This window comes from Ambystoma mexicanum, chromosome 11 (genome assembly GCF_040938575.1).
Source record: "Ambystoma mexicanum isolate Mex_15411 chromosome 11, UKY_AmexF1_1, whole genome shotgun sequence".
Classification (NCBI taxonomy): domain Eukaryota; kingdom Metazoa; phylum Chordata; class Amphibia; order Caudata; family Ambystomatidae; genus Ambystoma; species Ambystoma mexicanum.
This window is the reverse complement of record NC_090934.1, coordinates 412,282,397-412,298,151: the sequence shown is the minus strand read 5'-3', so window position 1 is coordinate 412,298,151 and position 15,755 is coordinate 412,282,397. Positions and strand designations below refer to the sequence as shown.

At 49.4% G+C, this 15,755-nt stretch overlaps 1 protein-coding gene across 9 annotated transcripts in view; it reads left to right on the top strand.

Moving 5' to 3' along the window:
- Positions 1–15,755, top strand: part of ATG13 (autophagy related 13) — a 1,946,514-nt gene that overhangs the window by 546,723 nt on the left and 1,384,036 nt on the right. For all 9 annotated transcript variants that reach the window (XM_069623214.1, XM_069623211.1, XM_069623215.1 and 6 more), the window contains 2 exons: positions 1,882–2,022; positions 4,193–4,233. In XM_069623214.1, coding sequence (XP_069479315.1) covers positions 1,882–2,022; positions 4,193–4,233 — 182 coding nt within the window. The remainder of the gene's footprint in view (positions 1–1,881; positions 2,023–4,192; positions 4,234–15,755) is intronic.

Genomic DNA, 15,755 nt, shown 5'->3' with positions numbered 1-15,755 from the left:
CCCCTCGTTTGAGGCTGGATGCCAAACAAGGACACCAGCAGACCCAGGCCTCACAGAACGCTGTCTGCATTCATCAGAAGCAGCAAAGCAAACAGAGCTCACATCAGCGGTGTTCCCCCCTCGAAGCGGAGTGGAAACTGCTACAGAAGCTGCCGCGAACAGGAGTAGGCCGCTGGTGAGTGTCAGCGGGACACGCAAACACCAGTGACCTCCAGGACGACCCGCAGGCAGCGGGAGCAAACCACTGGTGAGTGTCAGAGAGACATGCAAGCACTGGGGAGCTCGAACAGGACTGCAGGCAAGGGCCCGTCCACCTATTAAATTAACTTTTTGATAACCTAACAGTGCAATAAACCAAGGTATATTGAATACTGACCTATATGAGACTTTGATTTTTGAACATCACATTACAGAGAAACTTCTCAAAGAGATGAACAAATAAAATGAATTATAAACTTTAAAACATCTTTACCTTGAAAGAATACAAGTATGCCTTCCAACTTGAATTTGATTAAGAAACGTAAAAATACTTTTTGAACTCTGGATTGAAACTCAAATCATAGTAAAGCAGTATTGCACAGTGAATTGCATCCTTACAATTAACCACAATTGACGACAGTAAAGACTACAGAAAGCACAAACTTTAATGAATGCGTGAATGCAGTGTGGCAAGCTTCTTGGCAAAGGGTGTAGGATACATTGACATAAGGCAATCCAGGAAAACCCAAAGGATGTAAGATTGCACCCTAAAAGCCGGTAGACCAACACAGCAGAGCCAAGGGTGACTCGGTGCAAATGAGTAAGTGCCAAGGAACGGCTGAGAAGTCCAGGGACACTGGTTTGCAACGTGTGATGGGTGGACCGTGTGGTCTAACAACTGCGCCTAGACCAGCGGATCCTGATTGGTGAGAACTAAAGACATTACGAAACCAGCTCAAGAAAACCATTGCAACACTTTTGAAGAATACTCGTCGTCCTGGGAACACAATCCAGAGACACCTTTTATTCTGGATTGTACTGGAACTATATTGCCTTGAACTCAAGAAGGTAAACGTTGAGAGTTTTATGGAACATTCTTATGGTTGGGGGGGGGGGTTGCTGAGGGAGCTGAGAGAAACAGGGGTGAGCTGGAAGAAGCTCAGAACTTAAGTTAAACACTGTTCCTTTTGAGTTTGACATCCCTACATATTGGTTTAATATAGTTGTGAGGGTAAGGATAGGTTTTGGACACACAGACTTCAAAGTTTAACTCTGAAACAGACTTTCCTTAGATTTATTCCGGTAGGGAAAACCCACATTTGTATAGGGCAAGTTTAGACCTTCAACCATCCTGACATTTCAGTTAAATAAACCTCTTTTGTTTAAACTTGAAGTCTATTGTCTGTGTTCTACTTCATGATGCCTTCACACTAAGCACGATAGTGTACATTGGGAGAACGGTTTGTTTTATCAAAATTGTGCAATACCCCCAAAGGAGACACTAAATTGAGTAATTTACATTCTCTGAAAGCAGATATTTCCTAGTCTGGTAGGGCATGCACTAATTGGAGTTGGAGGGGTGTTGATTCCAATGAGAGTTTTGCATTTTGAACTTTTTTTCTCAAACTGGGTTCTTGCTGGCCTGCAAAATCTGTGCTGATTTTTCAGGCTCGGGTTGTGGTCCATGGGAGTTCTGCATTAATCTCTTCCATTACACATGAATGCAGTGCCCTTGCGAACTACAAAGTAATTCATCTCTTCCTCTGTGGTCAGTGATGGCTCTGTACTAATTCTTGTAATTTACACACTGGTTCTTTTGGGGTATCTTTCAGTTTCTTCTTTTATGCGAGTGTCGCCTAAAGAGAACTGTAATGATAATAGTCATGTCTTTGTCCCCTTCAGGTGTGACCGTGACATCAAGGTCTCCTACTCTGTTTACAACAGACTTTCTCTACTTTTAAAGTCCCTACTTGCCATAACCAGAGTCACACCAGCCTATCGCCTGTCCAGGAAACAGGGCCATGAGTATGTCATCCTCTACAGGTGAGCTCTGTTTGCAAGGTCTACAAATGGCATTCTGTACTGTCTATATGTGGATAAAAGAGCTTTTGTATTTTGTGACTATTCACTCTGTGCCAGTCAGGAGCCCCCTTAAAGCTTTTCCATGTACCCCCCTCTTGTCTTGTCGCCTTGCCTCCCTCTTCTCTAGCCACCTTGGCCCCATGTTCCCGCTCCCGTCCTTGCTGCCCTCTTTTCTCTCCCGTCCTTGCCGCCCTCTTTCTGCTCCCGTCCTTGCCGCCCTCTTTCCGCTCCGGTCCTTGCCGCCCCCTCTTTCCGCTCCGGTCCTTGCCGCCCCCTCTTTCCGCTCCGGTCCTTGCCGCCCCCTCTTTCCGCTCTGGTCCTTGCCGCCCCCTCTTTCCGCTCTGGTCCTTGCCGCCCCCTCTTTCCGCTCTGGTCCTTGCCGCCCCCTCTTTCCGCTCTGGTCCTTGCCGCCCCCTCTTTCCGCTCCCGTCCTTGCCGCCCCCTCTTCCCGCTCCCGTCCTTGCTGCCCCCTCTTCCAACTCCCGTCCTTGCTGCCCCCTCTTTCCGCTCTGGTCCTTGCCGCCCTCTTTCCGCTCTGTTCTGCTCTGGTCCTTGCTGCCCTCTTTCCGCTCTGTTCCTTGCTGCCCTCTTTCCGCTCTGGTCCTTGCCGCTCTCTTTCCGCTCTGGTCCTTGCCGCTCTCTTTCCGCTCTGGTCCTTGCCGCTCTCTTTCCGCTCTGGTCCTTGCCGCTCTCTTTCCGCTCTGGTCCTTGCCGCTCTCTTTCCGCTCTGGTCCTTGCCGCTCTCTTTCCGCTCTGGTCCTTGCCGCTCTCTTTCCGCTCTGGTCCTTGCCGCTCTCTTTCCGCTCTGGTCCTTGCCGCCCTCTTTCCGCTCCCGTCATTGCCTCCCCCACTTCCCGCTCTCGCCTTTTGCCTCTTCCTGCTTGCCTCTCCCGTCCTTTTGCCGTCCCCTCTTCCTACTCCCGTCCTTGCCGTCCCCTCTTCCTGCTCCCGTCCTTGCTGCCCACTTGCCTCTCCCATCTTTCTGCTCCTGTCCTTGCCGCCCTCTTTCTGGTCCGGTCCATGCCGCCCTCTTTACGCTCCCATCTTTTTCTGCTCCCGTCCTTGCCGCCCTCTTCCCGCTCCCTTCATTGGCGCCCTCTTCCCGCTCTTGCCTTTGCCTCTTCCCGCCTTTCCTCTCCCGTTTTTGCCACCCCCTCTTCCCGCTCCCGTCCTTGGTGCCCCCTCTTCCCGCTCCCGTCCTTGGTGCCCCCTCTTCCCGCTCCTGTCCTTGCCGCCCCCTCTTCCCGCTCCCGTCCTTGCCGCCCCCTCTTCCCACCCCTGCCGTCCCCCTTTCCTACTACCATCCGTGCTACCTCCTCTTCCAGCTAACGTCCTTGCCACCTCCTCTTCCCGTCCCGTCCTTTCCAGCCCCTCTTCCCGCTCCCGTCCTTTCCAGCCCCTCTTCCCGCTTCCGTCCTTGCCGGCCCCGCTTCCCTCTCCTGTCCTTGCCGGCCCCTCGTCCCACTCCCGTCCTTGCCGTCCCCTCTTCCTGCTCCTGTCCTTGCTGCCCACTCGCCTCTCCCATCTTTCTATTCCCATTCTTGCCGCCCTCTTGTAGATCCAATATTTGCCTCCCTCACTCTTCTCGCTCACACTGCCCTTTGCCACCCTTACGCTCTCTCCCACGTTTTGGTCGCTAACATGTTCTCCCACCATGCCTTTGCCATGCTTCCTCCCACCCCACACACCCCTTTCCCTGCCCTCTCCTGTTCAGCCCCTGTCCTGCATTCTCTGGTACCACCACACTGTTTCCCTGCTCCCTCCGGCCATGCCACGCCTTTGCCATGTTCTCTCCCACCACACCATGCCCTTGCCCTGCTCTCTCTCACCATGCTTTGCCTTGCTTTCTCCCATCACGCAACGTCTTTCGTATTCCCTCTTCCTTGTGGATTGCTTCTGCTACTTCTCTCCTGTTTTATTCTACTTGTGAGAATGCAACAGAACAGCCTTAGCGGGTGTGAGTATGCATACCCATACCTAGACATTTAGCAGAAGATTATCTTACTGCCAGCTTTGTAGACAGTAGATTCCGCTGGTTGGAAGGCTTAACTGTAAATACCACATGTGTTTTTATAAAAGGAAGATGAGTGTTTGTAGTCAAGTGTTGGATAATTATTTTTCTTCTTCTTAGGGTATACTTTGGAGAGGTACAGCTGAATGGCCTAGGAGAAGGTATGGCTCAAGACTATAGTGTGAATAACTGCTTCTTGACTCACAAGCACTCTGTGAAAGGTGCTGACTTTTACTCTTGAGGGCTACATTGTGAGAGGTGCAGACACTGGGTCTTAATGAAGGGTCGGTGCTGTTTGAGTGGTGTAGACAGTCTCATTTTGAGAACTGAATGCAGTGCAAACACTACCTCTTGACTTATAAGGTACTATCTTGAGGAGCAAAAACTGCCTACTGAATGAAAGGGGGGGCAGTGTGAGCACTGCAGACACTATCTCCTGACTGCGGGATGATGTTAGACAGATGCAGACCCTACCATGTGAGTACCTGTTGTGGTGCAGACATGGCTTCCTGACTGCTGTAAGGAAGGCATGGTATCTCACTGTAAAACAGGCACAAGAGATCACAGTTCAAGGGTGTTCATTGATGTTTATTGAACTTCAACTTGGTTTGAAAAACGCCTATCTAATCCTAAATCTAAAGATGGGAGCAAGCTACAACCATCAAATAATAACGCAGTCCTAGTGCTGTCATGTCAAAATAAAATGGCCTATACTAATGAACCTATTGCCAATCCATATTTCTGATGCTTGTATCTGCTTAGATTCACATGCGCCCACCCTTCATCCCCTTGGAGAGAAGGCGCATGGATGCTTACTAGCTTGTCTAATACATATCTGCTTGGATACAACTGTACTCATGCTACACTTCATGCTACCTCACGTCAGAAAAATAATCTGAGGGCCCTCGCGTGTGAAGGATCATGGGTACAGTGGACTTCACACTAGGGATAGTAGTATTATTGGCACGCCCTGTCGACGTCCCTTTTCAAATTTCACCTATGCACAGCATGTGCATCTAAGCAGATACAAGCATCAGAAATAGGATTACGGTGAGTAATGTATCCCTTATTACTGAGCATTCTGCAATTACATTACCCGCTCGTTTCATTTTTCAGTGTCTAGAAAGCCTAGAATAAATAATTGTATTTTTATACAAGCCTGTCTGAATTGAATTATTGTGTATTATATTGTGTGGACTGATTGAGAGCCTCTGACCCCACTCATACTCTCCAGAGAATAGCCTCAACTGCTCTCCATATTTTTTTTAATTGAGTTTTGGTTCACCTCCAGAATTCTCTGTTCTCCAGCATTGGATCTTTCATGGATTCACATGCTTAGAATATTCCCCGTCGACAGACTGGGAACCCTCGGTAAGCTTATAAAGCCGTTTCCAATAAGAAAACGTTCAACACTTTTGTGTCCTATCTACGTCGTTTTGGGCTGTGCATGCACGCCCACTAGGACGTAGCGGTATAAATGCCCCGCCCCCGCAGCTCCCTTCAGATTTCAACCATCTCCAAAGTAGTGGGAGCACCTCGTGTAGTCTACTATTTGGTTAGGTTGTACTGTTGCAGTTTTTCTCCTGATGTCGGGAAAATCGCTGTTCCGCCCGTGCGCTACGTGCGGGTTGAAGAAGGTGTACGAGGGGGGCGGACATATGGACTGCATATACTGTCTACACCCTCATCATTCGGCAGACAAGTGCGACATATGTAAGGGCTTCTCCCAGAAGACTCTTAAAGATCGGAGTCAAAGACTTGTGGCATGGTTGAACGACGGAGCGGGAGCATACCCGCCTTTGGAGGTGGGCTCCACGCGCAGTGCGGCCTCAGTGTCAAAATCTTCAGGGGCCCCGCGCCGCTCAACGTCGTTGGAACCCCCAGTGAAGAAATTGCGACCGGCGGAGATAGAATCATCGGAAGGCCATTCCAAGGACTCTTCTTCGAAGAAGGCCTCTTCATCCTCATCTTCAGTGAGGAAAGACAAAAAAGAAAAATATAAATCCTCCTCGGGGGATCGTCATAGATCGGCCTCGAGTCGAGATGCAGAGAAACGCAGGTCGAGTTCGGAAAAGGCGGGAACGCCGCATAGGCCTGCATGACCATCACCGTGGTCGACGGTAGGGCAGTCGTCGACTACTTCTTGTTAGGGAGAATTCTCTGTTTAGGCTGAATTTCCTAACCCAGTGAGTCCCCCAGCAGCTTTGCTGGATTTTTGGGGTTTCTTTTTTTCTCCTGCCAAGAGTGAGACTCTTTTACCCTCACTCTTGGGCATGATTTGAGTGTGTTTCTTTGACTCTAGATGTGTTTAATGGGCTATGGGGTCTTTTACCCCATAGGGCTTCATGTGTTTTTGTGATGTGTGTTACACAGCACCCTCAGTGCATTAACACAGGGGTGTCATAGTGACCCCCCAGTATAGACTACTGTCTCCCAGGGCATGTAAAGTCACCATTGACTTTACTAGTCTTAAATTCTGAACAGAACCAGTACAAACCATCATATTGTGGATGTACTGGCTGGGGCAATTCAATTGCCCCGGGGTCTGTTAGTCGAGGGGGCACGTCTCTGTCCCTCCTGATCTAGTTTTGGCTGGTGGCAGTGGATACTACTTTTTATATTCAACCGCAAATATTTCTCTATGGGATTTTCCCATTGTTCGAGGCTACTATCTTTATTTATTTAATTACGATAGCCTCGAACATACCGCCGGTTTATTTAATTAATATTAATTCTCCGGTTGGTATTTTTTGCCAAAACTCTAAAATGGCGTTTGTGTTCTCTTCTGTGACTCCAACCCAAGTCGAGCCCTTTGTTCCACTTTTTGGCGGGCTTGTCCACAGAAGCCCTCCAAAGTGGTGCCACTCTGTCTGGGGTACTTAGGAGGTGTGGAGGGGGATTTAGGCAACCTGGACTGAGTTGCCTAGGCAACTCAAGTCGCACTCCGTCCTGATTGGCCCAAGTGGTGAGCCGGCTGGCTCACCACTTAGCATGTTTGAGTGACAGCTAGGCTGAGTGAATGAGGGTTTTCTGCATAAAAGCAGGGCTTTGGGGACTGGAACTTCAGAAGTCGCCACAGGACCTAAGAATCAGATGAGGGAGAAGCTGAGCCGACCTGCCACGACGACACCACCGGTGGAGCCCTGCTGGACCGTCTCACCACTTTTCCCAACGACAGAGGTGATCTCCCGCTCGGAGAGTCTTCTTCCTTTGACTGGTGGGGATAACCAGTTACACGGTCTTTTCGCCTTCCCGACGTATCTCGTGTCCGCCTTGCCTGTGCCAAGCAGCCCGGCAACCGGGATACCACGTTTTACCACGACCGCAAATTAAAGGGTAATACCTTTAACCGGAAAACTCTGCGGCTGGTTTCTTCCAGGCAGTGCAACGACCTTTATCTTTCCTCCATGTCGAGACCTTCTTTTCCCCTGGACGACGACGAGACTTGCACCCACTGCCAGTACCAACTGCCACCGCTGGAGGATCCTTCCCACTTAAGGTACCGTGTCCCGCCTGGCTTCCCTTGCTACTGACTGTACGGGGTAGATTTAGCCCCCGGCTTTCGAACCTGGGTTAGCCTGGGACACCCTGGCTAAACTTTTCTGAGCCTCTCTAAACTCTATTCGAACTCTCTGCAAGACTTTCTGAGCCTGGGGTAACTGTGTGATCTTGGGCGCATTTGTGCTCTGCTCTCTCTAAGAGTGGGCCCAGCCTATGGACTTTGGCTCACAAGTGACTTTTGCTCTTCTGCCTTGCTAATAGTGTTCCTAAATCCTAGAGTGGTGTACCTTTCCATATTCGGTCTTTTTCCCTCCCTTTTTCATAAACCTATTGGAGTGCCATCTGTAGTTATGATATGATATGCCATTTGTAACGCGCCTATACACAGGTGTTTCAAGGCGCGACGAGGCAGGGAGGGGAGGAACAAGGGGAGACAGACAACGATCCTACTAGGCCAGCTGTCATTCAGATCGCGCAAGTGCAGGGGTGGGGGAGGGGGAAAAGTGCAAGGGGAAGGGGAGGGGGGAAGTGCAGTACAAGGTAAGTGGCGTAAAGTAATAAATAAATAGGGCCAGCTGGTGGCAAGTGCAAGGTAAGTGCAGAACAAGTGCTGGGAAAGGGGGGGGGCTGTAGGGATACATAGACAGTCCCGCAGTGCAGAGGGGTTCCAGTGCATCAGTGCAAGTGGAGAGTGGCTGGGCCCAGGACCGAGGCCGTTAAGAGTGGTCCAGTTGCAGAATCAGTGCAGTTTCAGTAGTTAAGCACTCACCTCTGTATGAAAATAAGTGGTGTTAAATAAGACCTATCTGATAAAGAATAAGGGTTGTATATATTCTAATAGTAACTGTGTTTAGAATATTTTACAATAAGAGTGCTGGAGTGTTTCAAACTGTGTTTTTAAATAAATAATTATATACTTTGACACCAAAGCTCTGGTCAGTGTTTGCTTGTATTATTGTGTCTGAGTACCTATTGTGTATACTCTGCATACTGCCTAACTCTTCTTGAGGGAAGTCTGACTGCTCAGCCACAGCTACCAGGTAAATCTGGGTGGTACAGACTGCTACCAAGTGGGTTTACTGCTAACACCTGTAGTCCTAAATCTTTTGCAGTGTTCCCTAAGGGAACTGCACAGGTTTCTGCCTAACACTTCTCTGCCGCTGACGCAGTTGGCAACCGTTCCTGGACCGCAGACGACGTCGACGACGGAGCCGACTATCGCCTCGTCTACGGAGATCCCGCAGGAGGCCTGGCGTCCAGAGGTATACGATCCAATTTTGCCGGAGACACTTCTGCAGCAAGAGGCCTTGTCGGTGTCCTCGGTAGACGATGTAAGAATAGTTGGCCCTGCAGATCTGGGGTTACAAGTTACCAGGCCTCTCTCCGGGAGCATTCCGGGTTCTACCTCTCTGCTCAATCCACAATCACTTTTGTCATTGGAAGTCTTATCCACGTTGCAAACGTTGCTGAAGACACTGGATGACAGACTACCTCGAACAACTCCGGCCAGGTCGGTCATCGACGCCCCGGGCTCGTCTCATCGGCCACTGCCTTCAAACCCTGCGGCCTTGCCGCCGGATGCATACCTCTTGGCCCCACGTCGCCAGGAAAGGGAGCTGATGGATTCGGACTCGGACATTAGAGCCTCGTCAGTTGTCTTCCTTTTCCCCTCCAGTGATCCAACCTGGGAGTCCGAAGCAGAATTGGAAACCCTGAGGAGCCTGGTTCAGCCGTCTCCCCCAGACGATATTGGGTCATTTCACACCATGATGGCCAGGGCTTGTACAGAATTCGGGCTGGCCCAGGAAGAGGAGAAAAAGGACTGATTTCTTTTCGACCACATGGGGAAAAGGAGAAGGTTGGTGTTTTCAGTCCCCATCCTGGATCATGTGTGGAAGGAAGGATTGCAGACCATGTGCCACCCTTTCTCGGAACCAGCGATAAAGGGTCGTCTAGAGAAGAAATTTAAGGCCCAGGACTCTACTCCCAAGTGCCTTTCCTCCCAACCAACTCCTGACTCAGTGGTATCGGCGACGAGGAAGGCGGGGCCCAGCATAAGTGCAGGACCCCCCCGGAAAGTGATGCCAGTCGACAGGATGCTTTTGGCAAAAAAGTGCTGTCGGTTGCTGCTACCACAGTGAAAGCGGCCAATTCTCTAGCCATAGTTGCCAGATACGGCAGGGAGATGTGGCACCGGCTGGCTCCTATGCTGGAACACCTTCCGGATGAACATCGAAAAGCGGCTATGTTGCTGGTCAGGGAAGGCGAAGAGGCCTCCAATCATGCCATAAACATCGCGGTGGACCTCGCGGAGTCGGGGTTTAAGCAGGTGAATAACGGTGTGGTTCTCCGACGGCAGGCATGGCTAAAATGCACCAACTTCCGACCGGAGGTGCAGTACAAGGTACTGGATATTCTCCAGCATGGGGTCTGGCATGGATTCACATGCTCATGAATATTCCCCGTCGTCAGGCTGGGAATCCTCGGTAAAGAAAAAACCAGTATCAGTTTCGTTTCTGATCTGTCTTTCGTAGTAATAACCAATCACTGGTCTCTGCGTCATACTGACCACAGCCAATGACTGCCCTCTACCTAAGCACCGCCTCTGGCAGCCATCTTCAGATTTTTACCGCACGTTCATGTGTTGGGATCCTCGTGCTATTGCTCTCGAGCGTTAGTGCTATTTTTCGCGCTTTTTCACAAAAAACTTCGATTCTTTCGGTCAAAAGAGCCTCAAGCTCCACCGATCCTACATCCGATCAACGGGGACCCGTGTCGGATTCGTCTGTGCCCCTCAAGGGTGAAGATTTCGTCGAGCTACACTTCGGAGGACTCCAGAAGCTTCTCAGGCCCGGTCTAGGTGGACGAAGCCCTGAAGGGAATGAAAGAGGACTCGACACAGCGCTTTCCTTGGGGGCCCTCCAGAGTGGTCGGAGTTTCCGGTCTTTTCGTCCCTTCAGGGGAGCATCGGGAAATTCCAGATTCTCGGCATCGAGGGACAGATCCTTCAGTAGGCCAGCATACCCCTCCCAGGGATACAGACGAGCCTCGCAAGCGGCTAAACGTCGCCGGGACTACCAGGCCCCCAAGAAGAGAGCAGGTTACTCGTCGTCGACGAGGGATAAGCAGACCAAGGACCAGCAATGACGGGCATCGGAACGTTCTGGGGGGCAGAGTATCATGTTACATCAACGAATGGGAGCAAATAACAACGGGTCAATGGGTGTTGGACACTATAAGATACGGACATTCCCTGCAATTCCAAAGCAACCCTCCGCACATTCCACCGGTGTTTGTAGCTCAATCCCATCTGAGCGTGTTGCAGCAGGAAGTAGCACTTATGCTACAAAAGGGTGCTATAGAATTGGTTCCGTCGTCACAAAGGGGTCAAGGGGTTTATTCCCAATACTTTGTGGTGAAAAAGCCAAACGGAAAGTGGCGTCCCATCCTAGACCTGCGCGAGATAAACAAATCGTTGAAAAGCTTAAAGTTCAAAATGCTCACGCTCCAAGAAGTGATCCGGTCAGCTCAAGAAGGAGATTTTCTGGCATCTCTAGACCTGCAGGACGCGTACTTCCACATACCGATGTGTCGGCGACACAAGAAGTTCCTAAGGTTTGTGGTAGGTCGGACTCACTACCAGTTCCCAGTACTTCCCTTTGGACTGAAATCTTCCCCCAGAACGTTCACGAAATGTTTGGCCCCGGTGGCAGCCTTGCTGAGAAGGCAAGGCCATCATGTATACCCGTATCTCGACGACTGGCTGGTGAGGGGCCCTCCCCTATGTCGATGCACAGAAGTCTGCAGGCCACCATGAACCTCTTACAATGGCTGGTGTTTGCGATAAACTTCGAAAAATCTTAGTTAACAACGTCAAGAAGCTTGGTGTTCCTGGGCGCACAGTTCGAGACCCAGTCAGGGTTAGTGAAACCATCCCTTGACAGGATCACCAAACTCAGTCAATTGGCAGGTCAGTTCAAAATCAATACCACACTGTCAATGAGCAAATATACGTCGATCCTGGGTGCTATGGCGTCCTGCATTCCTCTGGTGGGCAACTGCCGCCTGTTCATGAGGCCAGTGCAACAGTTTCTGGCGGACCGATGGACGCAGGCTCAAGGCCTCTGGTCAGACAAGCTGACCGTCGCCGACGACGATGAGCTCCTATTAGCTCTTCAGTGGTGGAAAAGCATCCAGAATCTATCCAAAGGAGTACCCCTACAGGAGCCGGAGTTTCGTTTAACCATAGTGACGGAGGCGTCCCTAACTGGCTGGGGGGCACACATGGGCACTCTGCAAACACAAGGCCGCTGGTCTCAGAGGGAATCTCTCCTGCACGTCAACGTTCTGGAACTGAGAGCAGTGCGCTGGGCCCTGAGGGCGTTCCTGCCTCACATCAGAAGGTCCACAGTGAGAATTTTGACGGACAACACCACGGAAATGTTTTACTTGAGGAAGCAAGGCGGCACACGATCCAGAACCCTTTCCATCGAGGCTCAAAAGGTGTGGCACTGGGCTCTGAAACACGATATATCCATCGTAGCTCATCACTTTCCAGGAGTAAGGAACGAACAGGCGGACTCGCTCAGCATAAATATGGACCAGATTCACGAGTGGGAAATAGACACCGGTCAATTGTCAAAGGTCTTCGAGAAATGGGGACGGCCTCCGCTGGATCTCTTTGCCACGAAGAGGAACAAGAAGTGTGAGATGTATGCCAGCAGGTGGCCACAGGAAGGTTCGCTGGGAGAAGCTTTCTCCGTCCCATGGACGGACAAGTTCCTCTGCGCCTTCCCTCCGTTTCCTCTGATACGGAGAACTCTGCAGTGTATACGCAGGTACAGGTGCCGAGTCATCCTGGTGGCACCGTGTTGGCCGAGGCAGCCGTGGTTTTCCGACCTGCTTCACCTGTCAACAGATCACCCGATAACGTTCCCGAAGGTTCCCAACCTCCTGTCTCGGGACGAGGGAACAGTGTGGCATCACAATCCAGACAGTCTCAATCTCACAGCTTGGTTCCTGACTTTTCAGAATTTGGTGCCTTGAACATTTCCTCGGACTGTCGGAGGATCTTACAAGCGGCGTGAGCCCCTTCCACCAACAAGTCCTACAGGTGTAAATGGAAAAGATTCTGTGCGTGGTGTCAAGGACAGACGGGAGTACACCCTCTGAGGGTTACTCCGGAACAGCTTCTTCCGTATCTACTACACCTAGCAAAAAGCGGATTGTCCTTTTCATCACTAAAGGTTCACCTGGCGGCCATCTCTAGGTTCACAAGAAGAAGGAAGTCCTCTCCCTTGTTTAGCGACAGGTTAGTGAAACACTTCATGAGAGGTTTGTTCCGGACATTCCCTCTGGTTAAATGTTTTCCACCAACGTGGAGCCTGAATATAGTGCTAGCAGGGTTAATGAAACCACCCTTTGAACCAATGGCCACATCGTCGATGAAGTTCTTGTCATGGAAAGTGGTGTTTCTAATAGCTATAACATCAGCTAGATGGATCTCGAAGTTACGAGCGTTGGTCATAGACCCTCCATACCTCAGATTTTTCAAGGACAAAGTGATTCTGTCAACAAGTCCGCGTTTCATCCCGAAAGTTCCAACAACTTATCATAAGCACTCATCCATTGTCCTGCCCACCTTCTTCGCGACCCCTTCATCGGCTGCGGAAAAGGTCCTACATACCTTGGACGTCAAGAGAGCTCTAAAATTTTACCTTCATCGAACTCAACAACTTCGATCTACGCAGCAACTCTTCGTTGCATATGGCCCTTTGGCGAAAGGGAAGTCAATTTCAAAACGGGGACTGGCCCGATGGGTCTCGTCGACGATTGCCTTCTGTCATTCAAAAGCGGGAAAACCGCGACAAGGACGTCCGAGAGCTCATTCAACCAGGGCGACTTCGTCGTCGACGGCGTTATGGGCAGGGGTACCACTGACGGACATTTGCCAGGCGGCAGCATGGTCAGTGCCTCACACATTTACCTGCTACTACTGCCTCGAACGACAGCATGCGGACGAAATACAAATGGGAAGAGCAGTCTTGCGCCATCTATTTCAATAAGGTAAGCCCCTTTTTCAAGAAGGGTCTATGCTGATTTGGATATATATATATATATATATATATATATATATATATATATATATATATATATATATATATATATATATATATATATATATATATATATATATGGACCAGCACCTAGGATTTTTCTGCAATTTGGCGCGTCCCTACTCAGAGTCGTTTCCTCGAGCGGGATTGCCGCCACTGGGGGCAGATTGTACTGCTTACTGGAGCCCAACAGTACCCGTGAGGAATCATAGCCCGAGAATCCCTGCCTACGCGAACACGTGAAACGTGCCGGAGGACGCGTGGACAGTGGCCGCAGGGTAGGTGTTTATCTTGTGTGCTTTGTAATATTCCTCATTACTCTATTTAGTAGGTATTGTATTGTTTGGGTACTCCGCCCCAGCTCTTCGCCTGTTGCCATTCTATACTGCTGTTGCAATAGTTTGGGCATGCCGTGTTTTCTCCATCTTAGTAGCGCTTTCTTTTCTTGCTCACATTTGTTTTGATGTGTACCGTGTACACTCATCTTAGAAACTTGTTGCAATTTTAGACATTTGTCTGTGTTTTTACAAAGGCAGGGGTTTTTTTCAGTATTACAAACATGCAGGACGCCTGGGCAACATCTCGTCTTGCACAGGCCAAGGATCTCTTCAGTGAAACTCAAGTGATGCCCACTAGTCTTCCCATTGTTGGAGCCAAAAAGAATATTCCAAGTCTCAACCCTGAGATAGTATTGCTCAAAGAAATTGAAAAATTAAGAAAAAAGGAGATTTCTAAATGGTGGGAGGAACACTCTTTACAAAATTACTTGGATGTTGGCCGAATACCGCGAGGATTAAGAATTTTAACTATGCCCTCATTTGAAGATCAAGACCCTGGTATGCTACAGGAATGGGGGGAGGCCAGCAAGGGTTGCTCAGCACACTTTCTTACGATTTTGGTCAAATATGCCATATTGGATCGAGCGAAGGCAATGGAAGAACTTGGGGAAAAAGGAATTAGAACTCAGTAAAGTGACGTCCTCTGAAGAGGGTAAACAACTTCGTGCAAAGATCAATGAAGCACTAATCATTTATGAAGATGACATTAAGCAACGAAAACACCGAAAGTTTATTAGGGACAAATTAGATTACGAAACAGGCAGGATCTTTACGTTTGCCAAAAGATTTGACTCATTACGAAAAAGTCCTATAACTGAGCCCATGGTTGACGGTGATCCTGGCTCAATTTCATCCGAATCAGATGTTTCAGTTTTGGACACTGAGGAGCCCTCCGTCAAATTAAATTTTTTAGACGAGATGCGGCTGCTATGCCAGGATGGAAAGAATCAAAAGCAACATGGAAAGGGTCGAGGAAGAGGGAAAGGAAGAGGAAGGGGACAGAAGACACGAGGAGGAAAACAATTCGGCGAGGCCAGCGTGGGAAACGGCTCAGAAAAACGTCAAGAGAGCAGAGCTACGCGCTCTGGGACCAAAAAATAATTGTTGACAATATGAAGCTGTGCCAAATTATCAACCTCTCCTCCCATGTGTTCACTAAAGCACAAACTTCTGTCCTCTCACTCGGACTCAATTTCTGTCCTACTATAGCATTTGACTATGTCCAAGCGCGCCTTGACCTTGACCAGTTTATTCGAAAGATCAGACTCAAGAAATTCTTTTCATTGAATACCATCGTGCCCAAACCTACTACACCGCGGTTGGGTCGCACTAATCTTCTGATTTCAGATATTCCATCCCTAATGGATCTTGCCTGTCTTGAAGACTCTGATTTTGATCCTTCCAATTCTTGCCTTTCTGATTTCAATATTGACCCGGATTGGGATGTACATACAAAATTGAAGGCTAAATCCAAATTTAATCCCCAGTTCCCCGTCGGTGGATGCATTGAAGCCTTCAATGATCTATGTATTAGCGACTTGAGAAAACTAAGGAGAAGTACCATCAAAAACAAACAAAACCTCACTTCCGCCCAACGTGTGGCCATCAGCGAACTGCAAAGTTTATCAAATATCATCATTAAACCAGCTGATAAGGGGTCTAACATAGTCATTCAAGATCGTATACATTATGTGGCTGAAGCTAATCGTCAACTAAAGGATCGATTGT